The sequence below is a fragment of the Heloderma suspectum genome, chromosome 11 (genome assembly GCF_057233095.1).
Source record: "Heloderma suspectum isolate Gila_16-S chromosome 11, 16-S_ref, whole genome shotgun sequence".
In the NCBI taxonomy this organism is placed as follows: Eukaryota; Metazoa; Chordata; class Lepidosauria; order Squamata; family Helodermatidae; genus Heloderma; species Heloderma suspectum.
In genome coordinates, this window is record NC_139468.1 from 1,091,897 (window position 1) to 1,115,492 (window position 23,596).

Here is a 23,596-nt window from a genome sequence, read left to right on the forward strand (position 1 = left end):
GGGCGCCGGCGGGCGAGGCGGCCCTCTGGCCCGCGTTGGCCGGCCCGCCAAGCCTGCCCGGCGCTCCTCCTCGGGGACGCGGCGGCCTCCCTCGCCCTGCCCGCCCAGGCGCGCCAGAGGCGCGGGCCGCCGGCCCGGCCCGGCGGCCTCGAGCGCGGCGGCAGCCCGTCGGCGGCGCCGGCACGCGCACGCCGCCCGGGCGCCCTCGGGCGGGAGAGGCGGGCGCAGCCGCAGGGGCTCCGGGCGCCCGGGCTGGCGGAGCGGCCGCAGAGGGAGGCGGCCGGGGCGGGGCGGGCGAGGCGGCGGCGCTGCTCCGCCCCGCGCTGCCTCCCGGGCGCGCACGAAGGGGCCGCCGCGCGTCTGCGCTGGGCGGCGCTCGGCGAGGGGCGCGACGGAGGCGCTGCCGTAGCAGCACGAGCGCCTGGCGGCGCGGCCTCCCCGCCCGCCCGGCCGGCCAGCCGGCCAGCCAGCCGTGGGCGGGCGCGGACGAGCGCCGGAGCCCCGCCCCTCCGCCGCGGGGACGCGCCTCGCCTGGCTCCTCCCGGCGCGCGGCCGCGTTGTTTGCCGCCTCGGCGCCGGCGCCCTCGGGAGAGCCGCCGCGCGCCCAAGTTCGCCCGGTAAGTTCGCGGAGGGGCGCCCGGGCCTGCCGCAGCGAGCCAGGCGGGGCGGCGCCGCGGGCCGCCGGCAGCCCTCGCCAGCCCGGGCCGCGTCCTGGAGGAGGCGCGCGGCCTGCCCGCGGGGCGGAGCGAGGCGCGCCCGCGGGCCAGCCAGGCGCCCTGCGGGCAGCCCCGCCCGGAGCCGGCGGGAGCTCGGCCGAGGCGCGCCGGCGCGGCTGCCCGAGGGCTCGGCGCGGGACCCCGCTCGCGCCCCTTCGCGGGCTCCAGGCTGCGGAGCGAAGGAGCCCCGCGGCTGCTTTCGGCGGGAGCGGGCTGGGGCGGCGCCCGGGAGAAGGCCCGCAGGAGCGGCCCGAGCCGCATCTCCTCCCTGGAGGGGCCGGGGCGCCCGCGGTGGGCGGCCCGGGGTTGTGGCGGCGCTGAGGAGCTGAGTGCGCCGAGGGCCGCCGCGAGCCTTGCGCCGGCTCCCCTCGGCCCGATCTGCTGCAGGCCCGGGGGCCCCGAGCCCCTGGAAGCGGGGGGCGCGCCGGAGGGGGCGGGCGAGTCCCAAGAGAGCAGCTCGTCCCGGCCGAGGTGGGGGCGGGGCGCAAGCAGGGCTTGCGGGTCACAGGTTCTCCTTGCGCGCGGGGAGGCGCCCTCTTTGCCTTGCAGGCGCTTGTGGGGTCCTCGCTGTTATAATGTCAGAGTCAAAGCTCCGGGGGGGGACATCTTTTCCAAAGGCGCCTTTTCTCACTCATCTCTTCTACACCACAGCTGTAGGGTTTGGAAGTAGCTGGAATACAATGATGCGGGGGGGGGGGGAGACCCTGACTGTGGCGTACAGTTTTAATGAAGCCCCCTTATGCAACCCCCCCAAATAAATCTTCCACAGTGAGCGAGGGAATCTTACGTGATTACAGATTTAGGGATGAAAAGGGACACATGTTTGGAATCGAGGAATGATGGAGTGATTCATCTTTCACTTTTCCCTTGGAGGCTGGAAAAGCCAGAACAGAGTGTGTTCTAGGTTGGGAGGGGTGGGGTAGAGGAGAGAACTAAACGCCAATACCCCCCTCATCACCAGCAGCAGATTAATAGAGCAGAATTTTTAAGCCTTGTCCAATATCGATGTTTTTTGCTCATGCCGGCAAGTTACAAAGCAGTCAATAAGACCAGAGTGCATTAAAGCAAGCATGAATTAATAAGATGGAAAGGACCCCTAATTACTCTTTAGGGGTGACTACAAAATAGAATATTCACATGAGGCAAAAGTGCAGTCAGAAATAGTCGTGCGTTTGCTACAGCATTCATGTTGTGCTCTTCGGTTTGGTTCCCTCCTCCCCAAGCATAATGGCACTTAAATAGATACCCCCCCACACACACACACACTCATTCTACAGTCTGTCCTGGGATTTTGCCACCCAAATATTCCTGGCCCTGCTCTGAAGCTTCTATGAGCAAGGGGGGTGGGGGACAGAAAGAGGCAGCAGGTGAAGGGCTGAAGCCCTCCCAAGCTTCCAGGTCTGGGAAATCTTGATGTGTTGCAAAGCAAGGGGCTGTAGGGACACCGGCTACATGGCCACAGAGCCCAGGCAACCCTCCCTCCTCCAGGCAGGCTGGCTGACCAGCTGCCACAGAGCGGCGGGGGGCATCTCTGCCCCGTAGCCCAGCCACTTGGCAGGAACACATCTCCATCGCTCATCGCAGCAGGTGCCGGCCTGGCTCTTCAGTTCTGTGCGGCGGCTGCAAGCGCTTCCAGCAGAAGGGGGGCAGCGGAGGGAACGAGGGCCAGCCAAGCCGTCCGCTGGCTCCTTGCTTGTGGCCGGAGCCTCGGGCACTGTGCTGCGGCCGCATTGGACTGCAAGTGAGGTCGTTTAATCTCTCCCGCCTGAATACTGTGAATGCCACGTGGAGGACATGGTCAAAAGCTGTTTTTAAGCTGGACTCACTCCAGTCGTGGTGGCTCTTGCATGTGGCTTCCAGCAAAGGGAACCCACATTGTGCACATTCTCCTGTTTGCTGGGTCCAGCTTCCAAGCAGGAGCCCAATATGGCCTGGGACGGGCCGCTCCTTGACACAGCGGCCGAGTCCCCATTGGGGTGCCCTTTAGCCAGGCTCCTCTGCAGTGACACTTCTTCCTCTGTCCTCTGGAGAATGTAGCCAGAGACGTTCATCCATAATGGCTCTGCTCTCGGCCCGCTTGTACAGCAAAGTCAGATTTTCCTCACCATAGCCAGTGTCAGCCAGGCTGTTCTGGACGTGGCATGCAGATCCCTGTAGGGCAATGACAAATCTGGCCCCCTTGTCCCCAAGGCATGGTTGAGCGCATTGTAGCATGAGTCTGCGGTTAGTGGGGATCCACAAGCGTGAAAAAATGGGTAGAGAAAGTGGACAAGATCGTTCCCCCTTCCCTAAAGCTTGATGCACACAAGCCTTTCTCCACGTGCACTTTGAGGAATTTGACAGGGTCCTGCTGTGGGATCAGCCTGCGGGACCTAGCAAAGCCAGAGCGGGCGGTGGGCCAGTTGCTCAGCTTTGTGCCTGCAGCCGGCTTAAAACGCCCGAGGGCTCTGCTTTAATGGGGCTGGAGATCCGGCCAGGGGGTCTTGAGTCAGCTGGGTTGGCCAAACACAGACCAGCTGTGGGACAGGTCAGTGGCCGCCTTCTGCGCTGCGCAGTTGGTAACACCCAGTCAGTCCCGTGGCTGGTTGCTAATTTACACTTTGACTCGCCCTCATCAGCTCAAGCCAAATAACGTTGGCTTAAACCAGTGTATTTCAGCTGAGAACAATGGTGCTAAATGGGCTTGAATTCAAGGACTTCCACTGAAGTGGTCAGTGGCCGGGTTGCCTCCTAGTCAAGCCCAAAGCCACAAGTCAGTAGCCTACCCTGTAAGTGACACAACCAATGAAGCTGGTTTTGCTCTATTGCAAAGCAGTCTCTAGAGTTGCACATGGCAAGAAATGTGTGTGAAGGAGCTCCTGCAAGGAAGCTCCCGTTGGTGGCCTGCCCCGAGTCGAGTGCCAGTATCCTGCAGGAGGCTTGGTTCAGTCTTCTCCCCCGGGAGATGTTTTGTCTTCCTGGGAACCAATCTGGGTGGAAGCCTGGCAGGTGAAAACATGGGCACTGTTTTTCCTGAGCTGACCACATCTTGTAAGAAGAGAAGCTTGGGGGAAAAAAGCAAGGGAGATAGGAGAGAAGTGTACAAAATCATGCCTGGTGTGGAGAAAGTGGATAGGGAGACATTTTTCTCCCGCTCTCAAAATACTAGAACCACGGGGTCATCCTATGAAACTGATGGGTGGGAGATTCAGGACGGACAGAAGGAAGTCCTTCGCACAATGCAGACTCCAACTAGGGGATTTGCTACCACAAGACATAGTGATGGCCACCAATTTGGATGGCTTTAAAAGGGGGTTGGCAAATTCCTGGAGGAGAAGGAGATCAATGGCTACTGGTCCTGATGGCTCTGTGCTACCTCCAGTACCAGAGGCAGTGAGCCTATGTACACCAGTTGCTGGGAAACATGCGGGGGGTGGGGCAGAGGTGCTGTTGCACTCATGTCCTGCCTGTGGGTTTCCCATAGGCAGCTGGTTGGCCACTGTGTGAACAGACTGCTGGACTGGATGAACCCTTGCTCTGATGCAGCATGTCTCTTTTGTTCTTAAACTCCCCACATTTCTTTTGACGTGTCCTGGATATATATAAGCAATTTTACTAAAGTCCTACAGAGCTGTATTAACAAAGTTTTCAGTACAAGTTAATTAGACAGTGGACATCATGCCAAGAGAGGCTTCCTGAAAAGGCTCCTCCTCTAAAGCCTTTTCACCCATGAGGCACTTTACACCCCTGTAAAAACAAGAACTGTCGAAAGCAAAGCCATTGTAGGCCAGAATGCTCGTTGGCATCACAAATGCCTCTGCTTCCTTTTCTATCTGAATAACATAAGTGCCATAAGAGAGACACAAACGTGGTTTACGGCTCGGGTGAAAACTTCCTTCAGGACTGTTACTCTGTGGTCTCTAGAGATCTCAGAGCTTTTTTAGTCCCAGTCTCTCAAAATGTGCATCTCTCCTCACCCCTTAATTTTCACACACCCCCACACATGCCCCTGCAGCAGCAGAATTTGATGCTGCAGGAACAGCAGCATCTCTTCCATGTCCCAGCAGGCCCCTCACCCTCTCCCCAGCCACCCCAGCCTGATCCCTTCCCCAAGAGAAAATGCTCTAGGAATCCTGCCACAGAAGCCTTGTTCTTAGAGCATCCCCCGAGCATCCTAGGAAGCTGGCAGGAACCTTCAAGCACATCTTCTTAGGATGTTCCAGGGATACTCTAGGAATGAGGCTTCTGTGCCAGGAACCATCGAGTCTGTTCCTGGAGTGCATCCCACTTTTGTGTGCGTGTGTGTGTGTGGGGGGGGGTCTGGTAGCTGCCAGACAATGCTTGCTGCGGGGGGGGGGGGGGCGCAAAAGAAAATGCCCAAATGGGGCATGCCCCCAATGTCTTGGCTCCTTGAAGGATTTAGTCCCCCCATCCATTCCTTCCTGATCCAATCCTTCTTGGGGTTCAAGTTAATGCCACCTAAGTGGTACCCATTGCCTTCCTCCACCTAGCACCAACGCAGCCCGCCATCCTTGCACACACATGTGTGCACGTGCATGTACACGCTCCCTTGCACAGATCATGCTCCTGCCCTAGGATCCCCCTCCTCCTCACCCCATGAGTTCCTGAGAGGCTGCGCTCTCATGGGGATGCGGCCTCTCCTCCCGCTGCCCAGCCTGCCCCTTTGATTTCAGCGGGGCAGGGCCAGCCCCAGGAGCAGGACAGGCTCTGGGGACCTGCTGTGGATGCCGTGTTCCGAGGACAAGGTGGGCTGGTTCTCCCTTGGGGAAGGAAGGAGGAGAAGGGACCTGGCCCCTGTTGGCATGTGCTCTTTCCACCAGCCCGGTGCCCACGGGGGCTCCAGAGCTCCTTGATTCTTAATACCCCCAGCCGAGAATTGCCCCTGGCTCTAAAATCGGGGGGGGGGGGGCTTCCTAGAAGCCACTGGCTGATTCGTGCCATTTCTACTCAGGTGCTGGATTTGGCAAGGTGTGTCACATCCTGTCTGACTGTGGGCCAGATTCCAGGCAGGTAGATCAAGCAATGCTTGTGGGAAGCCTCCAAAACCACCCAGCCCCTTTGAGGCCTCTGTGGCAGCCACTGGTGCTGAGGTTTCCAGCCCACGTGCCAGCTCTTGGCTGGGTGGCCTAGCAGAGCCTCAGGGGCTGTGTCGGAAAGTGCTCCTGACTTTCCATGAGGCCAGCAGCAGCAGCAGCCATGTCTGGCTGATGAGAGCACTGCAGGGGATATGGTCCGGGGAGGGACGGGGGAGTCCAGAAGCATGTGGATTGGGACACTTGGTCCATGTCTTGGGCTTATAGGCCCCTTCCAACCCTACTATTCTATGATTCTATGTGCAGCAGGAGTGAGGGAGAAGGGGCAGCCCCCGGGGGGGGGGGGCATGAGGTGAAGGGCAAAACCACCCTACAAAAGGGCACCACGCCATTCCCTTCTTAATCTGGGGGTGCTACGAACACCACCCAACTCTGCATTGTGTCACTTGTGAATATTACTCATGCAAGACAGGACGCAAGCAGGAGCAGGGAAAGGGAGGCAGGAGCAACGTGGAGTCAAATGGCTGTTTCTAATCTGTGGGGCCATTCTTCCAGTTGACTGCCAGAGGTGGGAAATTTTAAAATCTGAGTATGAGCATCGCTTCTGAACACACTCTTAGGGACAGGGTGAGGCACCTTAGTTGAGGGAGAGTGAAAGAGAGGGATAAATGCCTCACCTGGTGGGACTCCCTTTTAAGTATCGTTCTTGTAATTTTTGGATTAACAGCTTAAGCTGAGTGGCTTTGAAGGGACCTGAATGTATCATGGAATACGAGGGACTCTGCACTGACTGGAAAACCTCCCCAGGTATTCCTGTGCCTGTCCTTCCATCATTAGTATTATGATCCTCTTGCTACTATCTGGTTTCAAACAACAACCAAATCCTTCCAGATCTGTACTTTGTCGCCTGCTGGTGCTCAGCTTTGCCACCCTGCATAACTCTGGGTGGGTGGGTGGGTGGGGAACACATTTAATTTGTGGAACGCTCCCCCCGCCAAATGAGAATTGAACTCTTGCTTCCTGATGTCCTGAGAGGCGTTCTTTGAAGCAGTGTCTGCAATTACACATTGCGTAACTGTATCTCGCTTTGTGCGAGTCAGTGCCTTGCTCCAGGAAAGCTTCTTTGCTGCTCTTAGTCTAGCTGATGCAAAGGGCAAAACAGCTGAACACGCAGAGGGATCTGCAGACTGGGGGGCGGGGGGGGCACAAGCCAACCAGGCTACTGGCTGAGTTTGCATAAAGATCTCCTGGGATTCTAAAATTAATGATGTCATTTTTAAGTGTGTACGTGTGTGCATGCATGTATACGTATATACACACATGCGCACTGCGGAGTGTACACACTTACACGTATATGCCCACCCATCCTTTGGGAATCCCACAATGCCATGCCTTGGTAGCAATCTCTGAGGTCCCCCTGAATGGAATGTGCCTCCCCCAAGATGACACCTGACCAAGAGACTTGTGCATACTGAAGGCCTGCTGAATTTAGTGGGACTGATTTCCAAGTAAATATGCGCAGCTTCAAACTATAGCTTTGCTGTTGAGGATACTTCATGTGGCGCTTTGCGTGCTTTTTGTTGAGGAGTCTCTAACACCAACATTCTGTGTTGGCGTATATCAAGTCATGCCACAAAACCATCTTACATGAAACAACTTTACCTCTTGGTCAGTTTTTCTTTTTCATTTGGGAAGTGTGATTTCAGCAGTGGTGCCCCTCCCAAGATCCAACTGATTTTCTTAATTTACATATCAAGAATACTGGTTCTGCAAATGCAGTAATTTCATTTTTAAAAAAATCCATATTGCAAAGTGTCGGCCTTTTTTGGACATGTATGTAAAAAGTATGAATGTGGGTTTGCAAGCCATAGTAACTCCCCCCCGCCTTCCCTGATTTCTAGATTCTGCGGAGAGTGATGGGAAGCAGAGCCAGAGTTTGCCTCCTCTGTGAACCTCCCTCGAGGGTTGGTCTCTAGCCTACTGATCTGCTGTTGGATTATACAGAAACCTTGAGAGCTCCCAGGATTAGTGCACGTAACTGTCAACTGTCTTAGGTGGTTCAGGGGCTCCTGCCTAAAGTTGATGTTGGAAACAAGGGAATATTCTTGTGGATAGAAAACGGCTGTCTTTGTGGGGAAAGTCCAGTTGAAATTCCCATCCATGGTTTCTGCTCTCTTCCAGAGCCTGATCTCTTCCTACATATATAAGATTTACAAAGGAATGTTTACAAAGAACGTGGGAAATAGTACAAAAAAGAAAGAGAGTTGTCAAAGCCAAAAGGAGCAAGACATCTCCCAGGTTGGACAGATAAAGCATCCCAGATTCTCCAACACTTTGAAAAGCACAGTGAAAAAGATTGCCAAGGGCTCCGCTCGCCATTTGTCAATAGAAGAGGAGGGAAGCAGCCAAGAGTTTTCCCTATCTCCAACATTTAGCTATAGGGTGGCGATTGCCAATGGACTGCAAAAGAATGTGTTTCTAACGCATAAGAATGAGGATCTCTTTCAAGATCCATCTTCCAATGAGAGCTCATATTCGGAGTCCTTAAGTGAAGCCAAGGGCCTGAGTAGGAGCAAAGAGTTTTCGTCGCACACGATGCCTGTGAGACGCAACAGGAAGAGCTCGAGCAGCCTTGCCCCGTCGGACGGCAGCTCGGATGGAGAGCGCACCTTGCACAGCCTAAAGCTCGGTGCGTTACGGAAACTGCGCAAATGGAAGAAGAGCCAGGAATGCGTCTCCTCGGACTCGGAACTCAGCACGTGGAAGAAGACCTGGGGCCTGCGGAGCAAGTCTTTGGACAGGACCGCTCGCCCACAGAAGTCCAGCACCCTTGAGCCAAGCTTCAGTTCAACAGGTTGCATTAGTCAAACCCACGATGTCATGGAAATGATCTTTAAGGAACTTCAGGGCATCAGCCAAATTGAAACGGAACTCTCTGAACTGCGGGGGCACGTCAACGCTCTGAAGCAGTCCATCGATGAAATCTCCAGCAGCGTGGAAGTGGTGCAGAGTGAGATCGAGCAGTTGCGGACAGGGTTTGTGCAGTCCAGGAGGGAAACCCGTGACATCCATGACTATATCAAACAAATTGGGCACACGGGGAGCAAGACCAGTCTTAGATTTCTAAACGTGCCTGAGGAAAAGTTTGAAAATACTGAGCATGTGGTGTACAGAACTTTGATAGAGAAAATGGGGTTTTCGGAGGCACCGCATTCTGTCAAAATCGACTTTGCGCACCGCATGGGCCAGCATAGGGACTGCCCCAGTGCCAAGCCCAGGCCCATCCTGGTTTACTTTGAGACCCCACAGCAACGTGATTTAGTTTTGAAAAAATCTTACAAGCTCAAAGGAACTGGCATTGGGATTTCCACGGACATTCTCTCCTCTCACGACGCCAAAGAGCGGAAAGAGCGAGGTCTGCCTTCGTCGCAGACCTACGAGAGCATGGACATGAAGCTGCGGCCGATTGATCTCAAAGCGAAGAGACACGACTGGGAGTCACCTGACAGCAGTGACAAAGAACTGGGATCAGATATAAATCGGAACAGTTATGCAAAGATCTCCAAATCGGCCCCCCAAATGAAAAGAAGTACTGCAGAGGCAAGGGGGGGATCTTCACACATCCGTGTCCTTAAAGGAGCTCCAGATGGCAACAGTTTTCCAAGTGAAACCAATTACAAGGAAGCGTTGCCAGGAGCAGAGAGCCTGCAGAAGGAGTCCAAGGCGGGCGGTTACTCCAGCATGACCCCTTTCTGGCAGTCACAGAATGACTTTGCAACTCTCAAGCTCAGCCACTCAGAATCTGATTTTTCTAAACTCTGCCAATCGTACTCTGAAGATTTTTCAGAGAATCCGTACTTCTCTGGCAGAACCAATGGCAGCTCCCTCTTATCTTCCTCTGATAGAGAGCTGTGGCAGAGAACGCATGATGACCCATCCAGCTGGCGTGGTGGTTCACAAGAGCAGACTTTTAATGAAGGTCAACCTGACAGGGCAGAGAATGAAGTGGAGAACACAGAAACAGTGGACAGTGGAGTCAGCAATGGGATAATGTGTGTGTCTGCAGACAGGAGTCATTATAGCAACTCCCAAGTCTCCTTAGAAGATGACCTTTCACCATGGAAAGACTGGAATCAACTAGAACAAAACAGAGACCTGGGGTTAGATCCGTCAGCACAAGACGTTTTGGCTTACGACTTGAGTAGCTCTTCTGACCAACAGACAGACTATGGCCAACAAATAGATCTCTCTGACATCCAGTATGATGCAGAAAATTATGATTGCACCCTGGAAGGCAACTCTCCCTCTGGCGTGGGGCTCAACAGTGAAACACAGGGCCAGTGGAGTGACCAGTACGATGACTACCAGGAGGCGAATGGCACTACCCTGCATCAAAACCAGAACAGGAAGCCTATGATGTATCGAAGCCAAAGTGAGCTGCCAAGCGACGACTCTGAGGAACTGCCTCCGAAATCTTGGCACAGCAGGCTGAGCATTGACCTTTCGGACAGGACATTCAGCTTTCCTAAATTTGGAAATACTCTGCAGAGAGCCAAGTCGGCCTTGGAAGTGGTGTGGAATAAGAGCACGCAGAGTCTAAGTGGATACGAGGACAGTGGATCGTCTTTTATGGGGAGATTTCGGACCTTGTCACAGTCAACTGCTAATGAGTCAAGCACAACCCTGGATTCTGACGTTTACACGGAGCCTTATTATTACAAAGCCGAGGATGAGGATGACCACAGTGAACCTGTTGGTGAGAATGAAACTGATTATGTGGAAGTCATGGAACAAGTTCTTGCGAAACTGGAAAACAGGACCAGTACCAATGAATCAGAAGAACAGGCCCAGGACTACGAGCCAGAGCAGACCCCGTATGAAAGCCCCTGTGCCGTTTCGCAGGAAGACGCTCCCAGTGGGTATTTTGATAACTCCATGGTTAGCGAAAATATGTTGGAATTTGTGGGCGATACAGTTGCTGAAACAGAAGTAGAAGTATGTGAAGATGAAAATCAAAATGTCCCGGAACTTCCTGTTCAAACACCAGTGAAAAAAAAGTTTCGGCCATCATTTAAAGAAGCCGCTCTGAAGGCATACAAGAAACAGATGAGCGAACTGGAGGAGAAGATCCTTGCCGGAGGTATGGCATTTTTAGTATTTTATATTTAAACAGAAATAGCAATGATGACAACAAAAGTCTGTTTTGTAGGTGCCGTTTTTCTCTCTCGGAATTTAGTGTCATAGGGTTGGACACACACTTAGTCATACATAGAGGAGACCCATTGAAATCAATGGTATTTAAGTTAAATTGTGGCTAAGTCTGGATCCAGTCCATGGAAACTAACTTCAGTTGGAATGACACTGGATTGTGTGGGGGAATCCGTGGCTAAAACCAAATGTTACCAGTCAGACAATGGAGCCAAATGCCTGGGGAGGGGGTGGGCTCTCTGTCGCTGAGGGTCTTCAAGCAGAGACTGGACAGCCATCTGGCAGGGATGCTTCCAACGGGATTCCTGTACTGTGCAGGGGGTGGACTTGATGGCCTCAGGGGCCGCTCCCGTCTCTAGGATTCTGTGCAACCTGATCCACAGTCCAGTTAAGCCCAAAGACTTGAGCTGCTTAGTCCCATTGAAATGGATTGAGTAAATTGGCTTAAATCCAATTAATGTGGCTTAACTGCATTGTAAAATAGACTATTAACTTGTATCTCAAAAAGAGAATTTCTGGATGGTGTCTTTATTGGAATAAATAGTTACAATGTGTTATTTTAAATTTATCCAGCTGTCTATTAAAGTGGTAAAAGGCTATATATGGGGTGTACTCAAACTGTTCTAAAGTGCTAGGGCAAAACAAGACAGGTATCCTTGATCAAGAGCCTTACTGAAAGAAGGCAGGTCTTGCCTTGGTGACACGTGTTGGAGACATCCAGCCTGGTCCACTATAATGCGCTGCACGCTGGGCTGCCCGTAAAGCTGGGTTGGAAACTTCACTTAGTGCGGAATGTGGCAGTGGGAGCGCTTGCGGTAGATCGCGGTTCTGATCACGTTACAGCCATTCTGCGCCAGATACATTGGCTGCCTGTTTGTTTCTAAGCCCAAATTAAGGTGCTGGTATTACGTTTAAATCCCTACATGTGGGGACTAGTCTGTTGGAAGGACTCCCTGCATTTCTGTGTCCACTCTCTGAGCCACCAGTGAGAGCTGTTACGCTGATGGGTACCAGGGGCAGAGATTTTTCTGTGGTGGCCCCATATCTTTGGAATATCCTCCTCAGGGAAATACATTTGGCATGCTTCTTGTTGGCTTTAGGAGGGCTGTTTTTGACCCTATCAGTTTTTGAAGATTTATGGTAATGTAACTGCTTTATTTGCTGCTGGCTTTTATTTGATAGTTTTATCGGATTTATGTGTTACTGGCCCAATATTTTAATATTGTTGTTTTTGTGGAATCTTATTATATTGTTTACTTACTATTGTAAACTGCCTTGGAAGGATAAGTTATCATGAAAGGTGGTTGAAAACTCCATTAAATATATAAAGAAATAATACAGAAAATTATGTGAATTCTAGGATTGAGGCCTAAAGATCTTTCTGGCCTGCCCAATTTGTTTAGCAGGCTACTGGAATGTGCTTTAAAACAAGTGGCCCAGATGCTGTCCTAATAGAAGGAGGCCTCATGTACAGCAAAGGCGAAGAAACCTGACATTGGGACTTTTGCCGTGCAGAAATCAAGCAGGCTTCACAACACAGTTTAGGCCCCAAATCCCAAGCGTCCGATGATCTGAATCGCCATCTTGTTCCAGGCCCATTGGACCAAAGGCCTCAGCTCCAACTCCAGGCCAGGCACAGCCTGTGCAAGACTTGGGGAGCACCAGGCCCACCAGCGCCGGGCAGCATGGGCGGGGGGAGCCGTCTTGGAGGGGAGTGCAGGTCTGTGCCCCAGCTGCCCCTCAGCTGCCCCTCAGCTGCTCGCATAAATGCAGTGTTTCTGTTGGGATTGTGTGTGGGGCGGCGGGGCGTGGGCGGGTGCCGGGAACGTCACGTTTCTCTTGCCGCTGCCAGATACTGCCCTTGGAAGTCTGCAGAGAGCGGCAGTGGCGGCGATGCTGCTTCCAGGCACCGTGCGTGCCCACCTTGCGCTCGCCCTCCCAGCCGCGGCCCCACGCCGCTCCCAAGAGCAACAGCTACCCACTGCCCCCTGGGCTCAGTCTGGGCTGCATCCTTGTGAGTGCCATGCAGAAGGATGAGCAGGCCAGAAACGGGGGCCAGGGTGGATTTGTGTCGGTTTGGATTTCAAATCACAGTTTGCCTTTGAGAAGGCAGGGTCTGTTTTGGCAGATCCTGTGGGGGACTTTCTCACCAGCACAGCCACCACCAATGGGGAAACGGCTCCTTCGCTGGGCAGTCCCGCCTGCGGGCTTCTTATTTGCAGCAGATATTTGTATTTCTGGGCATAAGGAAAACTCTCTGCCACTATAACTTGAGAGTTCCCCAAGGTGACCCTTTCCCACTGCCACCAAGTCACTTAGAATACTTTAAAACCCTGGTATAAGAGGCTTAGCCATGAAATGGGCACCAGCACCAGAGACAGGATAACTGTTACAGAAGTTAATTTATTAAGGGCATATTTCATACATAAGGGAATACCAATGTCTACTTTGGGGTTTTCATAAGGCTGCTTGCTGGCACTGCAGCAGGACCCAGGAGGCCCTTTTGCTAGTACAAGCCTCTTAATGGCTTCTTTTACCTCAGGACAAATTCCCTAAACCTCCCCCCTAGCCAGAGTCACCCACAGCACTCTCCTTGGGGCAGTCTTCCTCTGACCCCCAGAGCGCCTCTGGTTGTATTTCTGGCCGCTTGGGCAGTTTGTCTGGTTTTTCGTGCCTGCTTGTGTAACCTTCCTCTGGCCAGATCTTAGGGCACCCTCCTGGCACCGCATGGCCACTGGCTTCCTGGCCCTGACCTTCACCAGCCCCGCGTGGCTCTCCCACAGAGCGAGGAGCAGCTTGGCATCCAGGCTGTAGCTATTCATGTTCTCCTCGGCTTTCTCCTAGCCCTTCCGTAGCACCACCCAGCAGACCTTCTCCCTGAGAAGCCCAGAGACGCCTGACGATTGTCTGAACCCCTAAATGTCAGCGCCTCAGCTGTCAACCATCGTTTCCCAGCTGCTCTTTCCCCCCTGGCTGGAATCAGAATCGAATTTACCTGATCCAAGCCCCATCCCAAAATAGTTCAAGCAATGTCTCTCTCGCGCCCTTCCGAACACCGCTAAGCAGCTACCACCAGCACAGGCCTCCAGGGGAGCGGCCACACCGGGCCTCAGGCCCCCACAGAGACACAGTCGCCACTCAAGCCCACACACAGTATTGTCGGAACAACAGCAGTTCTGTACATGGCATTTCTTCACAGATCCCAAGGCAAGCTGCATGGAAAACTGTCTGTCCAGAGACGGTTCTGTTGGGTCACCTTTCTGTCCTCAGAACCATGGATCCCCCAAGGGAGCCCTCAGAGTGTGCGTGGGCACCCCACAGAACCATACTGTCTTCCAAAGATGGGTGCTTTCCCAAGGGTGGACCTCGCACAGGGATCGCTCAGCGACGTCTTCCCCAATGTGTCCCTCCAGGGCTGGCTCAGGAAGCCCCTCCCTCCAGGGCTGGTAGCCTTCTGGGGTAGGGCTTCTCTTGGGCCTGTGCCCGTGGGACCTTGCGGTGCAGCTGGGCCACGTCCTTCGGTGGGTGCAGAGGCTCCCCTGCCTTGAAGGGAGCGGGGCCGGCCTGCAGGAGAAGGGGAGGCCTGGTATTTGGGCTGGGTGAGGCAGCTGCCTCTGGGCAGAGGAAGGTGGTGGCAGCAGCCCCTGGCCATTCCCCTTGGTTGGGGGGCAAAGGTGCGTGGGCCACATGGCCTGCACCCCCGTGCCAGCCTGCTGCCCTGAGCTGTGCTGGAGGATGCTGTCCCACTGCCAGTCTGGAAGTAGGATTCCCCGCGAGTCTGGTCTGTGTCAGCACATGGATGTGGGGACATCATATTGTCCTTGGGACCCCCAGCAGCAAAACATCTTGTGCCGCCCCTGGCCACAGGTACCCTGGGGCCTACAAGAGGCTGCTGGTTGGGGCATCTAAAGGCTCGAGTGGCAGGCCCAGTTTTGGCCAAAGCACTGAGGCGGAATGTGATCGTATGTTGAACAGTAATCCAGGAAAGATGAAGCCATTCAGGAAGGTGATCCATTTAGCCTGAGAAGACCACAGGAGCAATAACCAATGGATGAACAAATATGGCGGCCAAAAGGAGGAGAGAGTTGGTGCAAAATCCTAGGGTTGCCTTCCCAAAACCGTCACAGGATCCGATAGCTCCGTTGGTTGCTGACAGAACCACCTCTGTTCTGAAGGCGCTTCGTCGCGGAGTTGCGGGCTGCTGGGAGTCAGCCATCGGCTTTCCTCCTGTGAGCCTGATTTTCTTTGGTAAACGCCACCCGCCCAGGCAGCCCATCTTACGCCCCCTTCCCACAAACAGCGTTGCTTCCTGCTTGAAAGGCGCCCGTGCGGAGGCTCCTCACCCCCACCCACTGCTACGCACCATCCATGGACGTGACGTGGGCCGGGGATTTGCCGGCGTGGATGCGGCCCCACCCCAAAGGGGATTCCAGAGGGGAGCTGTCTCCAGGGGGGCTGCATCTCCAGCAGCCCGCCCCACGCCCCCAGGACCAAGTGGAAGCCCCTGCAGTGGGTAGCTGTGGAGCGCTCCCAGCATCGCTTCCGGACTCAGACCCAAGAGGTGCACGGGAGCGACTCCTGCTCGCTTGCTCTGGTACAGGCAGCAGCCCTTGATCTGCACTGCTGGCTTCGTGCTTCCTGGCGGATCCTGCCTCAGGGCAGGTGGCCAACAGAGGTGATGTCCAGATTCCCGTATTCTGTGATCTTTGCCTCGTGTCCACACAGGAGGCTGGAGGCTGTTTTTGGAGCAAGCAACTGAGAAAGGATTTTTGATGGTCCCACGCCTTGCCCGGTTCTCGGGCTGTCCTGAAGGCCTGAACCTTCAGCCAGGAAGTCTTCTAAGAGGGCCGGGCAAACTCTCCCCCTTTCTGGTCTCGGATACCTCTGTGGTGTTTTAGTCTCCAGGCAGGTCCCAGTAATGGTGGGGGTGGGGTGGCTTTGTTTTGCCCAAAAAGCATCAGGTTCCCCATTGCAAGCCTCTTCAGCCCCCCTTGGAGTCTGGGTGAGTGGGCAGAGGTGACATTGACTTAAAGCTTCACCATGGTGCCCAGGGGATAGCTGTCTCGGGGCGGGGGGGGGAGTTGGGGGCAGCTTGGCATCAAAAGGCTCCATGATCCCTCTGTGCTCCAGTATAAGAAAATGAGATCTGCGTGCTGTTTTGCTACCTGAAATGTCTGGGCTGGATTGAGTCCTTTCCAGTTGCTACCCCCATGGGCCTGCCACTGTCCTCCCCCGTAGAATCACGTGAGCTGTTGCGTCTGCCCCTCGGGCCTTGGCCCCTCTGCCTGCCCCTTAGCATGCCCTCGCCCCTGAAAGACAGGCCTGTTCTTCCTGGCCCTCCCTCCTCTTCCTCCCTTACCTTCCTGTGCCACCCACCCCACGCGGCTGGCTCCCCCAGCTTCCCTGCTCTCCTTCCTTTCTTCCCTTGGGCACGCTGGGCCGGTGCAGCAGTGCTGTGGCTCCTTTGGCATGGCCACACCCTTGCAGTGTTCCCCATCAGCATCTCCCTCTGCTGGACCTGATCCCTTTCCCCCAACTCCTCACGTCTCCTCCCTCATTGGGCCACAGACTCCGGGTTCCACCAGACTTCGCTGACAGGCACATCTCAGGAAGGCTTCTGGGGCGGGGTGGGTGGGTGGATGTGTATTCCGCCGCTCTGTAATTTAGGGCCAGGGAAGCTCTGGACAGGGCTTGCCTAGATCCCACCCTGCTGTTGCGTGAGAGTTTGCACATCCAGACACTGCTTTTCTCTCTGACAAAACCCAGGACGGCACGCTTGAGCCCGCAGCGTGTCCGGAAAGGCCAGCGTGGAATCCGCAGACCGCAGATCTTCGTGACCCTGCACTGCCAGGGGTGCTGGTGTCTCCTCAGGCCCCAGCCGCTGACCGTGGCAGACGGAAGGCCCTTCCCTTCTGCTCTCAAGTCTTTCATGGTGCCCAACAGCCCCTCGTCACTGTCCGCGGTCCCCAGCTCCCCCACACACACTTGGGACTGATTCTGACCTTCCCTCCCCCACTTCTACTGGGGCGTCCTGTCTAGTTCCAGCCCCTCTACGCCGCCTTTGCTTCCAGGAACTGACCCCTCACCCCTGGATCCAGAGCCACGGCCCCCCGGCTGTGCAGAGCCCAGGTGCCCTGGGCGGCTTGGCTTGCGGACTGGCCTGTGAACCATGTGGGATGCAGCACATGTGCCACGGGCTCTGGGTAGCAGACTAAGCCCTGTGCCCACGGATTATCAGGATGCAGCAAGCTGGCGTGGTATCCCAAGGTTCTGCAAGGGCCCCAAAATAGCTGCAGCCTTCGAAGGCAGGTTGGTGTCCCTGTATCTGGTGATGCTTCTGAGCTTGCAGCGATTAGCCACTCAGCCCCAACGGGGCCTCTGCAAGCTTCTCCAGCCTCTTGATGGAAATAGATTAAAATTTGTCCACCAGAGCTGAGAGCAAACCTGGGCTGGAATGTCACCTTCAGGGGTGCATTTCACCACTGCCACGTTCATTCCACGGAGCAAAGGAGCACAAATTAATATTTTACTGCATGGATGAAAGGCAGGGCATCCTCCTCACTTACAAAATATTTGGATTTTTCTCGATCAGTGCTTTTTGGAAGGAGAGAGGCAGCCCCATTCAAACATGGCCCAGGGCAGAAACAGTAACATGAACTAGGGGAGGTTTCATGCCTCTTCCTGAAAGATGGATCTCAGCCTGCCCTTGCTGCAGGAAGCCCTCCTCCTCCTCAGGAGCCCCTTGTGTCAGGAGCCCCTTATGCGCATCCCGGGAGGGGCAGGGGAGGGCTTTCTCTGCGGCAGCCCCCCACTTAGGGAAAACCTTCCCCCAGGAGGCCTGCCTGGTTTAAGGAGGCCTGCCTGGTGCTGAAATAAGTTTAAATTGTAGAACAAAATAGCTGGGTGAAATGGGGCCTTCCTTGGCGGGAGCAGGTGCATCACCCTCCGGAGTCATGGAAGGTTCTCGTCACCCCCATCCCAAGTGCACGGAGCACACCGGACTGTTGCAGACAGAAAAGTGGGCAGCCCTGAAGGGCAGATGGTAGTCAGGCAGAAAGCCTGTGCCAAGCGGCACATGGCTGGTGGAGGTGCTGGCCAGGCCAGCTGACTGTGGTCTAGATGGCACTTCACAATGAGCAAGAGGACAGGTCCCTGCCCCGGGGGGCTTGCCGTCCAAATCTTGACCAAAGGGAGACCACAGAGGAAGGGGAGCGAAACGGAGGCCCAGCTGGGGCAGAAAGGGGAATAGTATTTGGGGATTTCAGGACAGGTCCTGAGGTTCACTTACTGGAGGAGAGGTGTGGAGGGCCCGAGGCTTCTCAGCAACGAGGTTTCCAAGCTTCAGGTAGGAGAGTGATGGCTGGTTAAGTGGAGGGTTCGAACCGAAGGCTGTCCCGGCAGCCAGCCACAGTGCTGCTTCTCGTCTGAACCTGGCCAAGGCCCCAGACGTGGAGGCGGCTGGCCCTGTGAGGCTGCGATCCACAGGCTGCTGCGCTGGTCCTCACCGGACACGGGGCAAGCGTCTTGCCCGCCCACAGAGCCTCCGGATGCAGGAGCAGCCACAGCTGCGAGGGCTGTAGTAGAAACGTGCAGCCGCTGCGCCTCAGCAGTGTGGATTTCTTCCGCTTGCTCGTTCGGCTTGCTGCCCTCTGCGCGTGCCCTCTCCTCCAACCACAGCATTGTTGACTTCCCGGACCAACCGTGTACTGGGCTCCCGATGAAGCGCCTGGAAGGGCGGGCGGGTGGGGGAGACGGCTCGCTGGCCGCCTGGCATGGAGGAGGCCCTGGGCTGCTGCTCCTTCTGGCTTCACGCCCTGCTGTGCGGGCAGTGAGTGGAGAGAAGGGGAGAGCCAGGACAGATCTGGCGGGGAGAAAGGGGTCCTCCCAAGCTCATGCCCGGATGGGGGGGCTCTGTCCGAGGGGCAGGGGAGGGCCCCACGGTGTCATGGGTGGAGCCTGCCCAGCTTGTCTGGGTCTGGCCTCCAGGGACGCCACTCCTGGAGGGCTGTGCACAGTTCAGCGAGGGGCCAGCGGCAGGCCCTGCAAGCCGCTTTCTACCAGCCGCCCTGGGAGGAGCATGCAGGAGAACAAGTGTGGCTCCAGGGGCCAGTTCGGGCTGCAGAGAAGCTGTGTGGGGCCGGCCGGGGTGGGGGGTAGTGATCGGGAGCTGTCTTGGGCGGTGCCTGCTACTCATTTGCACCTGGATACCCTGCGTCCCTAAGCGCTTCCAGGCTGGTGCATATAGGGGAGATCACTCACGAACCCGCCATCGGCAAAAGAGCCGAAAGGGCAAAGCAGCCGCTCCACACTTGGCTCTCCCTGCCCAAGTCTGTCGCTCGGACGACCCCCCACCGCCCTGGTGGCAGCTGCTGGGCTCAGGGGTGGTGTTCGGGCCTTGTCGCCGCAGCCAGGCTCACCCTGGCCTCTCCGCGCAGCCGACTCTGTGCATTCAGGGATACTCGAGTGCGGCCGGGCCCAGGTGCTGCCCCTGCCATCCTGGGCTGGCCCTTTGCGCGCTGCTGCCTCCGCCGCCACCCTCCCTCTTCAGGGCGTCTTCCAGCCCCCGAGAGCGAAGGCGGAGAGGCGATTCCTGCTGCAGCAGGCCACAGTAGAGGCCCACAGGCCCGCGGCAGGCAGAACCAGCCTGGCTTGAGCCCTCTGCTCTCTGCAGCTGGCCCCAGCCCAGGCCTTTGGGTTTGGCTGCCAGGAGCTCCTGGCCTGGCCCCTGTCCTCGCCTCAGCTGCGCCAGTGAGGTTGTCCCGGCATCGCCACAGCCTTGCTTCTCGTGCCTCCTGTGCCGCAGGCGCTGAGCACGGCAGCTGCGGGAGGAGCACGTGCAGGGCAGGCCCGGGGGGGGGGGGAAGCGGGCTGCACGTCCTCCCCCGCCAGGCCCCAGCCATGATGAGGAGTGCCGCCGGCTGCGCTGCATGTTCCGAGGAGTCTGGGCCCGGCGTCCCAGAAGCACCTGCAGACGGCAGAGGCCTTTTCCGTTGCTTGGCCCTCGCGTCCTCTCCTCTGGGGCGGGCTGCCCCTGCAGCTGGGCGATCCGGGCGGTGTCCCTCGCCAGTTGCTGCTGGAAGAGTAGCGTCCCCCTTTCCAGGCCCAGGCGACAGCCCTGCATCTTGCGACGGCAGGTTTGTGACCCATCGGTAAGTTAGCGAGGTGTTGCGCCAGGAAGCGCTCCCTCTTACCCAGCCTGAATCTCCGCCCAGCTGTCAGCACTGGGTGATCCTGAGAAAGGCTGGAATGAGCGCTGTTCGGGATGCGAGGAAGCCCTGGCCCTCCCTCACCCCCGTCTCTCTTTCTCAGCAGAAAAGCAGCTGCCCCCCAAGCATTTTAGTTGCCCTTCCGGAGAGGGTTGGCCCAGAGGGATGCCACGGCGGAGGATTCCTGTGCTCTGTACTCGCAGGCCTTTCCCCGGGGCCCGGGCTGCGCCTCGCCCCAAGCAGGGAGGACAGGCTCCCCACGAGGCTGGCTGCTGTCCTGCAGTGTTTTGGAGGCTGCCAGGCTCTGGACCTGCCCGGTGTGGGACAGGAGGGCTGCCTTCCTGCCCTCCACGGGCCATGGCCATGATCCCGGCCCAGGTGCTTGTTGCCTGTGAAGTGCTGGCAGCTGGGCTCAGGAGAGCCCTCGGAGGGGGGAGGGGGGCCAGCCGTGGCAGTAGGGGGGGATGGTCCGCTGGGCCGTTGCCCTGCACAAGCCCCCTTGGGCAGTGGGAGCCAGGCGCGATCAGGACGAGGTGCTTCAGAGGACCCCTGTCCAGACCTGTGAGGCTCTCCTGCTGGGTCTGCGTGGCGTGGCCCTGTGCTTGCCCAGGGCGCCGCTCCCCTCCCGCCCAGCTGACTGCCACTGCAGAGCAGGACAGGCATTCCAGCGGCTGCCCCCACCCCCAGTCCTTGGGCGCCCGGGGGCGGGGGGGATTTGGATCTTGTGCCCAGAGACGATCCACAATGCATTCTGGTTCTTCCTCTGTTGGAGGCGAGGAGCAGTAATGCAAAATCTCCCTGTAACAAATGCTTCATACCTTTCCTCTTGTTAAATGGCAACGTTTGAATTCTTCAACCTTCTTTGGTCTCATTGACCGCTTTTTATTACTCCGCGGGGGGGAAGCTGCCTTCTCCCCGAGGGCCCCCCTGCCACCCCCATAATCGGGAAATAACTGCTGCCTCCGGACGCTTGCCTCTGGGAATGGCCTCTCTGCTCCTGCTCCTCGAGGCTCCCATATGGTTTTACTTGTGTGTCAGCACCCTTGATTCACATCTGCAGCTTTGCAAAGGCAATCCCACCCTGAGTGGCCGGAGCAGGGCAGAACACGTGGACCAGAGTTTTCTCTGCACAGCATCCCCTCCCCGGGAGAGCGGGGTCACCTGGTGTGGGCCGGCTGGCTTGCCTTGGGTTCTAGAATCCAGCCCCAGATCTCTGCCTGGGACCTCCTGGAGCCTTGGGAGCGGGGACGCTTCTTCTGCCCAGCTGCCCCAGCTTCTCCCTCCGGGCGCGTGGACCAGGCGCCTGCGGCATGTCTGCTAAGCGAAGGTGTTGGCTTCTGCTGGCCTGGCCTCGACTCTCAGAGGGGGGCCGCTGCGCTGTTTTAGGCAGGCTGGCCGTGCGTGGTGGGGTGGGGGTCTGTGAGCATCTCTGGGCTCAGACATGGGTGGCCCTCTGGCACCTTTCCCCTTCTGTGGGAGCTGCTGAGAGCTTGGCCCTCCAGTGGGGCTGTCTCCTGCTGCAGCTCAGGGGCTGGGCTGCTCCCCACGTTTGGGTTCCGGGGGGGGGGGGCGGCAGCCCCTCTTTGTGTCAGATCATTTTCCTCCCTCCGGCTTCACCCCCGCATGGCTTGGCCTGGGCTGGCAGCCCCTCGGCCTCATGGGCAATAGGCAGACACCCGCTGAACGCCTGGCCAAGCCGGGGGGCTTGGGGGGCCCTTCTTGGGGTGGGCCACCCCAGGCAGTGGGGTGTTTCTGGCAGCAACAGAGGGACCCCAATTGCCGGGGTCTCCCGAGGGGAGTCCAGCTGGCCCTGTCTTTGATGGTGGGCAGTTAAGATACTTTTATTCCGCTAAGCCTTTAAGGGTTTTTAAATGAGGGGGGTGTTCTCCTCCCTTGGTGCTGTTTTTCATAATAATTCTGTTTAGACTGTATTGCTCCCAGCTCTTACTGCTTTGGGTTGTCCCTTTGGATGGCCAAAAGGCGGCATGTCAGTGTCTTTGTGCATAGAACAGGGTACATGAGAGGGCTGGGAGCCCGAAGCACCGGGGGCTACGCAGCCCCCCACCCACTGTCCTGCCCTGTCGCCCACAACCCCACCGGCCCCCTGCATTTCGGAGGCTCCCCTACTGTCCCTCCAGACACACCGTGGCTCCCCCGCAGTGCCCTGCTGCGCCCAGAGCCGGGCAAGAAACCGGGGCAGTTCATGGAGATCCTGGGTGGGCGAGGGGGGCCCATCCAGCCTGGGTTCTGACTCGTCCTCCTGCCCGGCTGCTCCTGAGCGGCTGGCAGCCTCGGTCCGTGTCTCCCGTGGACCAGCCCGAATCCCGCGATGACCTCAGGATCAGAGCCGTGCCGCTCGGTCCTCCCGCTGTGGAGCTCAGCGTTCCCCCTTGAGGGCTGGCCGCTGCACCATCTGGCTGTCTCCAGGCAGCCGGACGGCTGCTGGGCAAAGCTGCCTGAGCGCCAAGCGCCAGAGCAGTGGTTTTAGCAGGTGCCCCTCCCGCCGGCCTCCCTCCCGTCGCCGTGGCTGGGTTGGGCGCCTTCTGCCTTGCCTCTTCGTTTCCCCCTCCGAGCCATCAGGCTCCAGTGATGCGGATGATCCGGCACCTGCCGGGACGGCATGCAGTCGATGTCAGGCGGCCTGGGTGGGGGAGCGGGGAGAGCTGTGCAGCTGAGCCCCCCCGCGCACGGGCGGAGTGCTGCTCGCACAGGCACTCATGACCAGCTGCGTCGCTCCCCCAGCGGTGGAAGGCCTTCCGGCGTGGCTGCTCCAGTCCCGCGGTGCGTGCCCTCAGCCAATGCACGGGATGCGTTGCGTGATGGTTCTCTTACACAGGAAGCTTCGAGCGCAGCGTCCGAGTGACCCCTCGGCCTGCAGCGCCGCCCACGACGGCCCACTCGCCGAAGGGTGAGCTGCGTCCAGAGATGGCACCAGATCTTAGTATGCACCCCCCCCTTGTGTCATCACTGCTGTGCACTTCTGCCACTGCTGCTTTAATTAAGCTCATTATATTGGAATGGGTTTGCTTATGTGGCCATGAGAAAGAGTTCAATTGTTGCAACACGGCTGTACGATTTACAAAGGTGGGTTTGCCCCCGTTAATTACTGTGCTTGGTCAGATAGACGGAGCGTCACTTCTCCCAGCGGCTGGGGAGCAGCACCTGGGCCTTTGGCAAGAGAGAGCCGCTGCTCTTGGTGTGGGCTGGGCGGGGGCGTGAGATCTCGCCCCTATCTTAAGGAGTGCCTCCAGCAACACCAGACCGGCCGCTTAACAAGATCAGCCTCGGATGGCCTTCTCTCTGTCCCATCAGCCAGGACAGCTAGACTGGTGGGGACGAGGGAGAGGGCCTTTTCTGTGGTGGCCCCCAGTCTGTGGAACTCCCTCCCTAGGGAACTCCGCCATGACCCCTCTTTAATGAGCTTCTGCCGTGC

At 57.2% G+C, this 23,596-nt stretch overlaps 1 protein-coding gene across 6 annotated transcripts in view; it reads left to right on the forward strand.

Annotated features, from left to right (window-relative positions):
- Nucleotides 1-340: 340 nt before the first annotated feature.
- The window catches only part of UNC13C (unc-13 homolog C), a 148,618-nt gene continuing 125,362 nt past the window's right edge, over nt 341-23,596 (forward strand). For 5 of the 6 annotated variants that reach the window (XR_014785280.1, XM_084816471.1, XM_084816473.1 and 2 more), the window contains exons 1-2: nt 341-617; nt 7,651-10,889. Coding sequence is in view for 5 of the 6 variants with exons in the window: in XM_084816471.1 (XP_084672597.1) it covers nt 7,910-10,889 (2,980 nt within the window). In the remaining variant the exon portion in view is untranslated. Of the gene's footprint in view, nt 618-6,476; nt 6,557-7,650; nt 10,890-23,596 lie in introns of all 6 variants that reach the window. The other variant, XM_084816472.1, reaches the window with a different exon arrangement.